Here is a 14,274-nt window from a genome sequence, read left to right as displayed (position 1 = left end):
TAATGAGCAGGGGAGGAGCTGCAGTACAATAAGTAATAAGCAGGGGCGGAGCTGCAGTACAATCAGTAATGAGCAGGGGAGGAGCTGCAGTCTGATCAGTAATGACCAGGGGCGGAGCTGCAGTACGGTCAGTAATGAGCAGGGGCGGAGCTGCAGTACAATCAGTAATGAGCAGGGGCAGAGCTGCTGTACAATCAGTAATGAGCAGGGGCGGAGCTGCAGTACAATCAGTAATGAGCAGGGGCGGAGCTGCAGTACAATCAGTAATGAGCAGGGGAGGAGCTGCAGTCTGATCAGTAATGACCAGGGGCGGAGCTGCAGTACGGTCCGTAATGAGCAGGGGCGGAGCTGCAGTACGGTCAGTAATGAGCAGGGGCGGAGCTGCAGTACAGTCAGTAATGAGCAGGGGCGGAGCTTTAGTACAATCAGTAATGAGAGATGTGGGTCTGCTTTGTCAACTGGGAAGTTAAAGGGTGTCTTCTGTGTTTATTGAGGTTGCAGGAGACGTATGCAGCGGACTGGAGAAGTAGCCGATCTATTCTATAGGTTTTATAGTTTTGATTTATTGATTCTTTATTGTGTTAGATTATCCAATAGCTATAGATTTCTTTGTGGGATCAAGGAAAAAAGTCACAGTCCCGTCAATCGCGACTGCAGATATCTTTTCACAGAAGACAATCTTAAAAAACAAAACAATGAAAAGTCATTAAAAATTAGTTTTTTTGTTGCCTACTGTGATCAGATATCTCGCTGCAGCAGTTTAACCAGTTGCAGAGATTCGGAATAACTCTGCTACATCTGTATCCGAAATGAAAAGTCACCTCCACACGTGCCTGAAACCCGTGGGTTAATCCTGAATTACAAACATTCCTCTTCTTGCTGTCTCCTCTGGTCACACAAGTCATGTTCGGACCTCGCTGGGATGTGAAGTGGATATTGTTGGATTTATGGATCCTGCCGGCAGCTTTATGTGACTGCTAAGGATGGAAACATCAGGAATACGGAAGACGGAGACATCGGTTATTGGTTTTAGGTTGGGGAAGCAGCTTCAGAAAGCCATAAAAAGTCTCTTCTATTCCGAGAAGGGGAACGCTAAATGGATGGCTGGATGAGTTCGAGTACTTGTCATGTGACATGATATCGAGATGAATTGTATGGGCCTAAATGTGAGCCGCATCTGCTGTCCACAGGTCAACAGGTATTCATGAGACGATGGCTCCTTCATGTTCCTTCTATTGTAGATCACGAAACCTTAATGACGTTCTGCATTGTTTAGGGGAAGATGAAGAATCATCGATGCCGATCTTAAGTAGCTTTAGCTAAAAATGTCTTAAATGGATCTTGTATGAGAATAGAATATATTCATGTATTTAGACTTGAAATGTATCCTATCCAAAGTTTGGATGTTTGTTCCTCAGTCAAACATTCGGCACATAGATAGATTGTAACCTTGATTAACACATCGGCTACTTTTTATCCCGGTAAATGACATGGCTTCGCGACTGTTATGAATTTATGTTCACATACTATATTACACTGCTCTTATCTCAGCTTCTGAGAAAGCCAGGGCTGTTATCTCTTGTGTAAACACTCGCTGACCCTCAGTGCTTTGTGTTCATGCATTTGCATATTATTTGATCTACTCCAGGCACTGCTGACACACTGACATGGGAAAACACCTTTAATCCAAATTGTCAGTTTGCCAGTTTTCAACATGCCTGAAAAAAGAAAATCTAATTTGTCGCAAACAAGGAGAACTACTGTATGAAGGAAGCCAGAAGTCACAGACTTCTCCTCAAGTGGAGCTGAGAGGGATCATCAACTACAACAACACGCTCATTATATGGCATCCCAGTGAGCTGCTGAGATGCCGGAATAATCACGGGCACAGCGCGAGGAATGAGTTCAGCAGTAGGACAGCTTCACAGCTGCTGAAACGCCAGAGCAGGCGGATCATCAATGCCAACAACACGCTCATTATATGACGTTCCAGCGAGCTGCTGAGATGCCAGAACAATCATAGACACAGTGCGAAGAATAAATTCAGTGGTAGGACAGCTTGAGAGCATGTGGATCATCAACGCCAACAACACGTTCATTATATTAGAGCAATCACAGGCACGTTGTGAGGAACAAGGTCAGCAGCAGGACAGCTTGAGTTGCCGACATTCTGAATTGCTGGAATGCTGGAGCAGGCAAACAATCGATGGCAGCAATTTGCTGAATATAGGCGGATCATTGACGCCAACAACCCGCAGACGAAGTCACGGGCAGAGGCTAGTATATAAAATCATCGGGAACCCAAAACCATGATGAGACATACAGGACCAGGACCAATGTATGAGAGGTACAATAGGAGATCTGTCCACCATCAACTGCTCAGGTCAATGGCATTCGCTGCTATGGGCTAAACCTCCAGTTTTTGGCTGCAGTAGTTTTCATGAATGCGACCCCGGTTGTTCTCATCTCCATTATGTTACTAGATCAGGAGTGGACAAATAACTATAGACTTTAAAGTAGTTGTACACAGGTACTCACCTGCCATGAGGCGAGGGGAGCATATCGCCCCAAGCAGCAGATATTAGAATCTCTAAGGGGGTGGCACTGCTATTGGTATTCAAGTATGTTGGGTGATGTCATAGTTGCGGGTGGATCAATTCTCACTGCATGGGGTGGTGCATGCAGGATGGGGTAGGGGTCTGCGTGACCAGAGCAGCGCTCCCGGGTGCTGAAGGTCCGCCCTCAGTGCACCAACTGCCTCATTTGCATAAAACTTCAACTATGTTTCCAAATGTGACCTATATAACAGAGGTATATTGTTTATCGCTGTAATGTGCTCTGTAACATGGTGGTCTTACTTGTTGGGGTGGTGGACTCCCTTAGAGAACATCACAAGTACTGGTTTCATTGCAAACAGACATTGTAACCGTGTCTTAAAGGGGTTCTCCGCTTTAAGACAGGTGATAGACTCCCGTTAACATAAAAGTAGACTCCCATGGCTCACGTGGATGGGAGGGGTTCTTATTTCTGCCCGTCCCCTACTAAACTTTAAGAGTGGGGTCCTGGCCCAAGGATCGCTCACACGCCCCCCTTGTTTGTTGTAAAGCCTGATTACCCACCCACTACAATTCACGTGACCTATTTGCTTTTTAGGCGCTGAGAAAGAAGTGTCTTGATGAAGATAACCTGCAGAAAGTCTCCATAAGAAGATTTAACTCATTCCAACTTTTCTCAATTTCTGAGCTAACAAAGGAAGAAAAAAACGATGATGATGATGATGATGAACATACCTGGCTGAAGTATACGAGCGTCTTCTGTCCGGAATACAGTGTTTGTTTAAGGTATATACTTATAGCAGAATTTTCTGGTCCTGAAAGTGTCTGTTTTTGGTTAACTCGTCATCCGGCACCATGCGACCATGTCAGCTAGTCACTGGCCGTGGTATATACGGCTCTCCTATCCCGATGGTGATATCTCTATAGATATAGTTGATGGTTCCATCTTTCATATGACACCAGAAGCACGGTTCTACCTTTTACAGTGCCTGAGATATAAGTATTAGAAGTGATCCCCTCCCCCATCCTCCGCTCCTCTGCATTACCCCCATACTTCTCCGTACGCCCCCATACCAATGCTAATAGAGAATCAGGGGACAAGTGCCAAAATCCGTTAATAAAATATATTACAAAGTAGCATAAAGGTTGGTACAACTTAAAGGGAGTCTGTCAGCAGTAAGTTGGTTATAACCCTAACTCGGTACCTTGTAAAGGCGATTCTACAATTTCCAGCTATGTCTCTATTATTCAGCTTGTAAATCACCATTTTATTCATAAGCAAATGAGATGAGAAATGCTTTGGGGGCGTGGCTTAGCTTACCTGGGTTTCCATTCGTTTGCATATGATGATTTACATGAAAACGGGGCTGCAGAGCTGAGGTACAGAGACCTATCTGGAAACTGTAGCATCTCCTCTACAGGGTACTGGGATTAGGTTTATAGCTAATGTACTACTGACAGACTCCCTTTAACCACTTCAGGACTGGACACATTTTTCTGTTTTTTTCATGCATGCACTTTTGAGGGCTATTGCATTTTTTTTTTTTTTTCGTTTGGATTATTCAAATAATGTTATTGTCTTTATTCAGTGATACATGGGGCTTTATTCTTCTTCTTCTTCCTATGTTAGTTTTGTTCTTGCATTATTATTATTGTTGTTGTTTTGTTTGTTTTTAGGGGCAGTTCACACCTGCGCCCGGTGTCCAGCTTGTGAATTCCGTCGGGTTTCCGTCTTCAGCCGGGCAATACTGGACAGGGGATGGAAACCCGGCGGTCAGTTTTAAAATCCATTCGCCTGTGTCCTACTGCGACCTCTCCACTGGGAAACAGTTTTTTTTAGCTGGACACAAAGTCCTGCATGTGCAACTTTGTGTCCGGCTAAGAAAAAACGGTTTCCCTGTGTAGAGGCCGCAGGGGGACACTGGCGGTCACCTTTACAAACCCATTCAAGTGAATGGATTTTAAAACTGACCGCCGGGTTTCCGTCCCCTGTGAAGACAGTAACCCAGCGGAGGACACACACTGGGCGCAAATATGAGCCGCCCCTTATTTAAATATCCAAGTGTTAAATATTCTGTAATACGGTGAAACTTGTGACCACGTGTTGTGAGGCCTTATCATCATAGGAGGAGTCAGCTCGTTATGAAAACACGTAGAGATTCATTAAAATCTTGAGGGAAGACACAGGAACAGGGAAAATGTCCAAAATAACAGAAATATCAGTCAATGGCTCAATAGCTCACATCTTCAGAGAAGTTGGGTTTCTTCATCTGGATATCCTGTAGTTACAGCTTGGCTCATGCTTGTCATCTGGTTGGTGGACTTGGGCTGGGCACGACGTCCTTCATGACTGACCACCTGCCAGGGTCACCCATCCTGGTCTTCCCAAAGAGACTTAGACATGTGTATTTCTTACTCATTTAAATTCATGAGAAGGGGTGTAGCCTTCCAACTTGTTACTATGTAAGGAGATGTCTCACCTAGTATACCCTAACCGCACCCATGTACCCAGAATATAGAAGTGTGATGTCAGTGTACTAACCCTTAGTATGCCAAAGAATACTGTAAAGGTATCAGGGCCGGCTCCAGGTTTTTATGGGCCCTTGGGCGACAGAGCCTCAGTGGACCCCCTTGTAAAGGAGGCGGGGGAGTCGAGACACTGTGCGTTGCAGATGAAGCAAGTGACGTCACGCAGGAGTGTGGCATCACCAACGCCATACCTCCCAACTTTTAAAGAATAGAAAGAGGGGAAAAATGTGCGCCGCAGCAAATTTGTCTCCACCCACTTTTATGTTGACTCCGCCCACTCATTCATTTATCATGTGCTCCCACACAGTATAATCCTCCTACAGTCACCCGTAAATTATATGCCCCCCCTCCATCTCTCCCCCAGTTTCATATACACCCTTCCTCTGCCCCCAGTTTCATCTTCCCCAGTGTCATGCTGTTCCATCCCCCCATCTGCTCCAGTGTCATGCCGTTTCCCCCCCTCCCCTTCGTTTGCCCCCCAGTTTCATTGGGCCCCCTCCATCTCTGTCCCCAGTTTCATGCTGTTCTCTCCCCACCCCCTTCATCTTCCCCAGTGTCATGCGGTTCCCCCCTCCCCTTCATTTGCCCCCCCAGTTTCATTGGGCCCCTCCATCTCTGTCCCCAGTGTCATGCCGTTCCCCCCTCTCCTTCATTTGCCCCCCAGTTTCATTGGGCCCCCTCCATCTCTGTCCCAAGTTTCATGCCGTTCTCTCCCCACCCCCTTCATCTTCCCCAGTGTCATGCCGTTCCCTCCCCTTCATTTGCCCCCGAGTTTCATGGGCCCCCTTCATTATGTTCCACCTCAATATAATACAAAACAAACACTTACACTCACCTTCCATCGCTCCCCCGACGCTCCTCTCTCCGCTCTCACTCCATTCACATAGGCGATTAAAGCAGGAGCTGTGAGCTCAGCTCCTGCTTTAAAGCCGCGGCCTGGCTTGCGTGTGTAGGCGCGATGTGATGACGTCATCGCGCTTACACACGCACGCCGGGCCGCGGCTTTAAAGCAGGAGCTGCGCTCACAGCTCCTGCTTTAATCGTCTATGTATTCAGCTCATCGGTGTCCGTCAGACGCTGATGAGCTGAAATCGGGACAGGCAAGTGCTGGGGCGGGCAAGTGCCGGGGGGCCCCCAGCGGCTCTGTGGGCCCCGGCACTTGCCCGACTATGCCGTGTGCTGACGCCGGCCCTGAAAGGTATACATGTTACACCAAGAAAATGTAAATATAAAGGAGAGGAAGCATGCCTGTTTGTCACATGTTTTTTTAAAAACAAAAAAATGCTACTGTGTTTTTCCCTCTTTGTTACAGTAATTTTTATGTAGGTTGTGTTGCTGGGTGGGGCTAAAAGGGTTTTTTATTTATTTATTTTTTATCCATTATCTTTTTGAATGGACCATGATACGTATATATACCTCTCTCACTAAGAAGCTTTATAAATCAGTTGATTTTTTTTTACTGCCTTTTGGTGGGCAAAATTTTTATTTTTTTTACAAAAAGTGATCAAAACTCCAAAATGGTACCCCTAAAAACGGCATCATGTCTTGCAAACAAAAAAAATAGAAAATAAAACATATAGAGAACTATAAGATAGTTACAGGTGTCACAATACGACGATTGCAACAAAATTTTTGATTTTTTTTCATAATTTTTAAGTTAATTAAAACATTAAAAAAATTATATAAAAATTTGCTATTGGTATGATGGCAGCGACCTGCAGAACATGTACAGCGTTTTATTTTCCCTCCAAAATTGACCACATTGTGAATATTTTTCGGCTTCCCATAACGTTGCACGGTAAGGTAAAGGCTGCCCTTAGGAAGTGCAATTTGTCCTGCAAAAAATAAGCCATCTTAAAATGCTGGGAATTAACAAGTAGGAAGGGACAGCAAAAAAACGAAAAGCTGAGATGGTTGGCGGGGTGCAAAACATGAGGGACCCGCCCGCCCCCACCAATGTGATGTTTACAGCCTATCACTACAACGTTGCGATCCTTGAAGACCTCTTTAAACAAGATTCCTCAGAGTGGACTGGCATTGAAGGGCTTAAGAGAAGAGATAAAAGCCTTTTATGAGCTTTCTAATACTATAGGACCTAAAATCTCATGAATTTTAAGTGCATTACTGAGAACGTTGCATTGTCAGGGCTTCTTTTCTGAAGTTGCGCTGCCGAGGATATGACCTCAGATCGTTTTTTTTTCCTTCTCCTGAAATCTATTCCCGCATTGAAACCTTTCTTTTACATGACCCTGAGACCATTTATTACACTCCAGAGATGAGACTTAGGTTAAGTGCATCACACTGGGTACACATTCAGCGGCCGTCATGGTAACAGATGTATATAACGGGAGCATCGTATCGCTTGGTGCGGTGAGACTAGTGCCGCCTATGACAGTATAATGTCTACAATGTATCCTTTGACATTGTACACATTAGAATGTCAATAATACACATAGCTGCAAAAGGCACGGCTCGTCCTGTTCAATAGGAAATCGTTATATTAAAAGCAACTCAATGACCAATCGTTTCTGAACTGATAGCGTTACGTCTCCGTGTTCCGAGCCGCGAGTTCTATTCTGTGTCCCTGGGTGAGTATACGGCAGGTCTGAGAACAAGCTGTTCTGGAAAAATGTATATTGTGGCAAGGCTCGGGAACGTTTAGTCTTATGGGAAATGTGACGCCCCGTAGAGATCTGATGTAGGCCGGCACGGGCACTTGTGAGCTAGGACGCCCACCATGGGTTTCATCTAGTAGATGGCAGAAGGCCTGGTCAAATCTGTGTATGGGTTTTCATTCGGGAAGTCCACTTGTAAACCCGCGGACCCTAAAGATTATAATGGGGTATGGGTGGTTTCCGCACAAAAAATACGGAGAGGAAAGTGCTACTTAGCCCCAACGCTGATGTGAACCGGACCTTAGTATTCTTAGGCTTCATATTCACGATTCAGTATCCAGTTCGAGGCCCTTCAAACTTGAGCCCCATAGAGGGATCACAATGTACGTTTTTTTTCCCCCTATCAGTATGTCTTTGTAGAATGGGAGGAAATCCACGCAAACACTGGGAGAACATACAAACTCCTTGCAGATGTTGTTCCTGACGGGATTCAAACCCAGGACTCCAGTGCTGATGCCCCGTTTTGTTCTAATATTTATAGTACATGCCCTATAAAATATCGGAACTCAACAGGGTATCGGAACAGCACACTCGGGCATGAGTCCATCACCAAGTCCAATATCAAACCACCCCACTGTCACCCGAATCAGTCTTCTCCCCAGTGAATCGGTGTCTCCATTGCCGCGAGATCGTCGATTTTGTCAATAGGCGACTGAGCTCTTTGAAGTGGTAACACCCTTGTTGCTCCAAAGGGCTTCAAAGGCTTGAAGGAATTCCCCAAATGGGTTCTCATTCCCAAAATGAACCAGAAGGGTAAGCCACTCTGTGTAGGATATGTCATCATCTTATGGTTGGTGGGACCATCACCAATCCTGAGAATGTAAGCGCTCCCGGAGCTCTGTGGCCACTTCTCTTGGTGCACAGTGGAGTTCCAGGTAATTGGGGGTGCCTTTGTGCAGAGAAAATTTGGACCATAGGTGGGAATAAATCAGGGCTGCACCTTTCATTCTTAGGTTCGGAGGGAGCCCCAGAGGTCAGACCACCATCAATTTTTTTATATTATAGTCATTGACTTATTATATTGTCTGAAAGACCATCCCCCTCGATAGTAATAGTTGTCTCCTCGCTGTGACTTTCCTTATCCTGCTTGAGTATATCACATGATCACAATGTGACTGTTTTTTTCTAGCGTGGGTTGCTGTGTAACAGGAGGTCTCTGCTGTTTGCAGATAATATTGAGAATACCATGTGACCCGAGATGTATCAGTGCTTTGTTCCTCCTTTACCCCTCACATAATCTGGTCCGTGTCGCCCCCTCTCACCTATCGCCTATAGGTCACTCCCCACTCACAGGTCACAGTGCCCCCATTACTTTCCCTTGTGTTAGCAGCAATTGGTGCGGCTTCCAGGACCTCTGGTGCACAGTCTCAGGACCTTGGAGGTATATAGCATTACAAGCTCTGTTTTGCAGGAACAGGGAATATAAATGGGTACAGCTAGAAATGGGGGACGACCGGCAATAATATATTTTGAATCATAGCTAAAACCCCCCACTAAAAGTCTGCAGTCTCGCTTTACAGCTTACCTAACTTTTCAGCAAACTGCATAAATCGACAAATCATGTACATGCTTCCTCCTCTACAGGCTCAGTGTGTAGATTTGTGCATTTCTCTCCATACTAGAAGTTGAGGACTGGCTGCCCTACCCTGCACACAGCGAGTAGAGGAGAATCTGCTCTATAACTTCTATCCCCAGGAGCACGCAGGACATAAATAGAGAAATACTGACTTGTACTGACTTGAATAAAATACTTTATTTGTGATCTAAACCTTGTATTCTGCTCCAGCATCAGACTAAGCTTTTCTTCTATCTCATTCATTACCTGCTCACTCCTTCCCCTCCCCTCTCCTCTCCATAGACTTCTATAGACCTGTGAAATCAGCGTCATGTCACCTGGAGTCCATTATGGATAGAGCAAAGATTTTCAGAGTGTGAATAGCGAAACCGTTTGGTAAGGCCTAGTTCACATATGCGTTCAGTATTCCATTTGAGGAGTCTGCTTCAAGCAGCAATTTCGCGCGGACATACATTATAGTCTATGGGGTCCGTGTGCTTTCTTTGCTAACCACTTTTTAATGTCTTTGATATTCTGTTCGGGGCCCGAACGGAGTACCGAGTGCAGATGTGAACCGGGCCTAAGAGGAGAAAGAAGCATTTTCCTCTGATAAGAAGTATTGTTTCTTCTAATTGCCTGCACTATTCAATTATACGTTTGTTCAAAGTTTACTGATCATTGAGGTGACATATTATCCTGATATTCTATCACCTTGAAACTGGAATCCCCTTTTAAAGGGGTTGTCTAGGGAGTCTTTTTTACACTTGCTACTTTTTGGGATTTCTTGTTGCTTTACTTAGGGTTTCTGGAACGATTTTGACCCTGGGACATGTCATCGGAAACGGCATCCGACCCGAGTAACTGCACCTCCTCCCAATTAGTTATCTGTGCTATGGGTGCTGGCTTTACTATAGTCTGCCAGCCCCCATAGGACAGGCTACAGGAGGAGCTGGAGTGAATCGGGGGCTGGGTACTGGTTTCAAACATGTGACTGGGGGTCAGAACCTCTAGGTACAACATCTAATCCCCCCCTCCCAGAGGAGATAAGAGCAAAAAGACACCCTGGAGAACCCCTTTAAATTTGTCAATAGCAATATTATCATTTATGCACCCCTGTAATCAAATATCAGGCTGGGATCTTGTGGTGGCGCAAAATTACCAACGATCCAGGACTTGAGATTCAGTATTCCTGAAAATCGGAAAACATAGACCAGTGCAAGAAAACTGCTACATCTACAAGATTTTTTTTGCAACATTGAAGTTGCTGCAAATCTTTCTGTGTCACCGCACAACCCTATAACAGGGCGCTCAGTGCAATATAGGAATTTCGGCACAAGTCTGGCTCTTACCCCCTCTAGTGGCTAAACCCGACCATGGAGCCTCACCGTTGTTCTCCTCACATTGCTAAGCCTGTCTGCTCTTTCCAAGTGACACCGAGATTAACTCGGATTTTTTTTTTCTGGCGATTTAGGAAAAGCATTGAGCTTTAAGGATGTATTGAAATAATTCCTAGGTTGCCGAAACTCTTCGCTTGATTTGTAAGGAGGCATAGAGAGGCCACAAATAAACTTAAGACCTTAAGCTTCTCAAGGGAGAGCAACGTGCCTGGAGAGATTGCTGTTTACCAGGTGAATGGAGTCCTGTCGGAAAAGCAATCAGAAAAATTACTGCGGCTTTAGCGCTGATGTATGAGGACGTCGCCGGACCGCCATAACAGCGAGGCCTTGATCATGGAGGCGTTCTGACCTCGCTAAGAGAAGGTGAAGTCGGTTACTTGAGGATTGTTTTTGTTTTCACATGAAGAGCAAAGCAAGACAAAAATAATATGGCTCCAAGCGGAAACATTGGCCCATCGGTCACACGATCTCTTGCCCGATCCTTGTTGGAATTTTTGTAAAAGTTGCAAAAAATTTTTTTATTTGTGGGGTATTTACAGTTGGAAAAAAAAGTTAAACTGGACTATAAAAGGACCCGAATGTGAATACGGCCCAATAAGGCAGGGGTCAGCAACCTTCGGCACTCCGGCTGCTGTGAAACTGCAACTCCCAGCATGCTCCATTCACTTCCATGGGAGTATGCATGCTGAGTGTTGTCGTTTTACAACAGCTGGAGTGCCGAAGGTCGCCTAACCCCGCTCTATGGTTATCAGGGACTGAGAAAAATCCTGAAATAAAAAAAAAACAGGAAAAATCAAGACCAAAAACAGGATTGAGTGTGAATACAGCTGAAGGCTAAGGCCCCACGGGACGTCCTGCAGCAAAAAACGGTGGCAGCGGCGGCAACATATCACAGTTCTTCCCGCAGCGCTTTACACAGAAAGTTTGCAGGTTTCTTTCTGTTACAATTATACATATGGGAAAACAGCCGCCAGTTTTGGAAATCACTGGTGTGCCCGCATAAAGGTTTTTACCGTGAAGTGGGCATGGCATTCGCTAGAATCCCATTCATCTTGCCCTCACTGTAAAACGTTGCGATTTTTTCCCACAACGTTTACACCGTTGCCAAATTGCGCCATTTATGTCCCATGGGGCCACGCTTAAGTTTTTTGCAGGGCAGAAAATTCTGCTTCAGGAAATAGGAAACTGTTTGACGTGTTTTTTTTTTTTTTACATGATTAAGTTTTTGTCGCGTTTTTTTTGCTCCAGTGCACTGTATGGACCTGGAAACATCCCTTTAAAAAGCACTTTTGGTTTGTGAAAAATATAAACCTGCATCAAAAACCGCAACTAAAAAAACACACCGCATTTTTTCAGCCTCTCATTGATTTAGGCTAGTGCCCCACGTTGCGGAAACACAGCTTTTATTTGTTGCAGATTTTGTTGCAGTTTTTTGAGCCAAAGCTAAGAATGGCTACAAGAGGAATGGGAAATATATAGGAAGTTCTTAGGCTTCTACTTTTTTCTCAATCCACTCCTGGCTTTGGCTCATATAAACGCAACAAAATCTGCAACAAAAAAAGCTGCGTTTCCGCAACGTGGGGCCGTAGCCTAAGGCTAAAGCGCCACATTGCAGAAACGCAGCTTTTTTTGTTGGGGCTTGTGTTGCAGTTTTTTGAGCCAAAGGCAGGAGTGGACTGAGCAGAAGGGAGAAGTATAAGAACTTTGTATATATTTCCCATTCCTCTTGTACCCATTCTTAGCTTTGGCTCAAAAAACCGCAACAAAATCTGCAACAAAAAAAAGCTGCGTTTCTGCAACATGAGGCCTTAGCCTTAGGCTAAAGCCCCACGTTGCGGAAATGCAGCTTTTTTTGTTGCAGATTTTTGAGCCAAGGCCAGGAGGGGACTGAGCAGAAGGGAGAAGTATAAGAACTTCCTATAGATTTCCCATTCCTCTTGTAGCCATTCTTGGCTTTGGCTCAAAAAACCGCAACAAAATCTGCAACAAAAAAACCTGTGTTTCCACAACGTGGGGCCTCAGCCTTAAAGGGGTTTTTCAAGGCGGAATCCACCTGAAGATAGGTCATGCAAAAAAGGGTAGGTCAGGAGGAAAAAGACTGCTACTAACTCCCATTGAAATGAATAGGAGGCAGATTCTGCCTCAAAATCAGCCTGCAAAATACTCTGTGCGAACATACCCCAAAACTGATGTATGATCTTTTGGCATGTGTTTAGCCCCTGTGGCCGTCTAGTAGCTTCACAATGAATTAATCGATAAAATGCCTAAAGAACGCAGATAGATTACTGGCCCATTGAAATAAATGGGAAGCAGAAAACATGCTAGCGGGTTTTTTTGCAGCATTTTTTTTCTTGGAGCAGTTTTTGCTTCTTGCTGTTCATATCAATGGGCTTTTAAAGGTGGAATTAGCAAGAGGAAAAAAATCTAGAAGTCTCCAAATAGATGGGAGAGAGGGGAGGCTTTTTTTTTAAAGGTGGATTTAGCCTGAAAAATCCACCTGTGAATAGTTGTGTATGAAATCGCCTTGAATGTTGCAGAAATCCCCCCCCCCTTTAAATCAGGGGTCCTTCTTTGCTTACCAGGCACAACCCTTTGCACTTTGTAGCAGCTGTTCCAGGTATTATAGCCCAGTGTGAAATGGATTGAATAGCTTTGAGTTGCCCTGACATTGCAGTACCAGGAACAACCACTACAAAATCAGAGCGCTGTGTAGTGTAATGCCGACAGTCCCTGACCTCCATCCTCTCTGATCACAGCTGTCAGGACTCTTGTTCTCCTTGACACACTCTGCCCGTGCATGGTCTCATGCTCATCTCCGCTTCCTCTGGTGCATGCAGTCAAATTTGTCCCCAGCCTATCACTGTATTCCATAGATTATTTAAAGTACCTTCCCCTATGGGAGGGTGCCGGATCAAACATGTTCCTGTGATGGTCTTTCTATATACCCTGACCTTTCACGTTTGACCCCTGCCTGATTATCTAACAGCGAACCTGCGCCTCCTGTTCTAACCTGTTGCCCGACATTCCATATTGCATGGACTCTGCCAGCCCTGACCTCGGATTGTCCCTTGACCACGTCTCTGCCAGTCCCATGCAACTTAGTTGTTCCCTGCAGCAACGTTTCAATAATAGCAGAGCAGGGACTCCTTTCTCTAAAGTTGGGACTCTCTTCTATCGGGTATTGATAGCCTATCCCGAAGATATGTCCTAAATGCCCCAAAATACCCTTTTCAATATTGAATATTCTCCAAAGACCTACTGATGGGGGGGGGGGGTGGGGGGTGGGTGTAGATTTTGAGCCCTATTAGGGATCGTGTTGCCAGAATATTAGTAAGCAAAAAATTGTGAATTATTTTTTAAATTTTTTTATTTTTTTTCCAGGCAAAGCATCGGCGCTCTCGATGTTTCTGACATCCTGACGAGTTTTGACAACACCGGCAACGTGTGTAAGTCCTATTCCCATGATATCGCTTTCTCCCCAGCATTGTTTTCTAGCCTGGCAGATTTACATGACAAAAGTTGTACAATTTTGTTGTGATAATTTTCTGATATTTGATTGTTTT

General features: G+C 44.9%; 1 protein-coding gene across 1 annotated transcript in view; it reads left to right on the top strand.

The window, feature by feature from the left end:
- Positions 1-14,274, top strand: part of CAMKMT (calmodulin-lysine N-methyltransferase) — a 308,776-nt gene that overhangs the window by 1,634 nt on the left and 292,868 nt on the right. Inside the window, exons 2-3 of the mRNA XM_075267047.1 lie at positions 3,154-3,341; positions 14,093-14,157. Coding sequence (XP_075123148.1) covers positions 3,154-3,341; positions 14,093-14,157 — 253 coding nt within the window. The remainder of the gene's footprint in view (positions 1-3,153; positions 3,342-14,092; positions 14,158-14,274) is intronic.

Source organism: Leptodactylus fuscus, chromosome 3 (assembly GCF_031893055.1).
Source record: "Leptodactylus fuscus isolate aLepFus1 chromosome 3, aLepFus1.hap2, whole genome shotgun sequence".
NCBI classification, from domain to species: domain Eukaryota; kingdom Metazoa; phylum Chordata; class Amphibia; order Anura; family Leptodactylidae; genus Leptodactylus; species Leptodactylus fuscus.
This window is presented reverse-complemented; position numbering and strand designations above follow the sequence as displayed.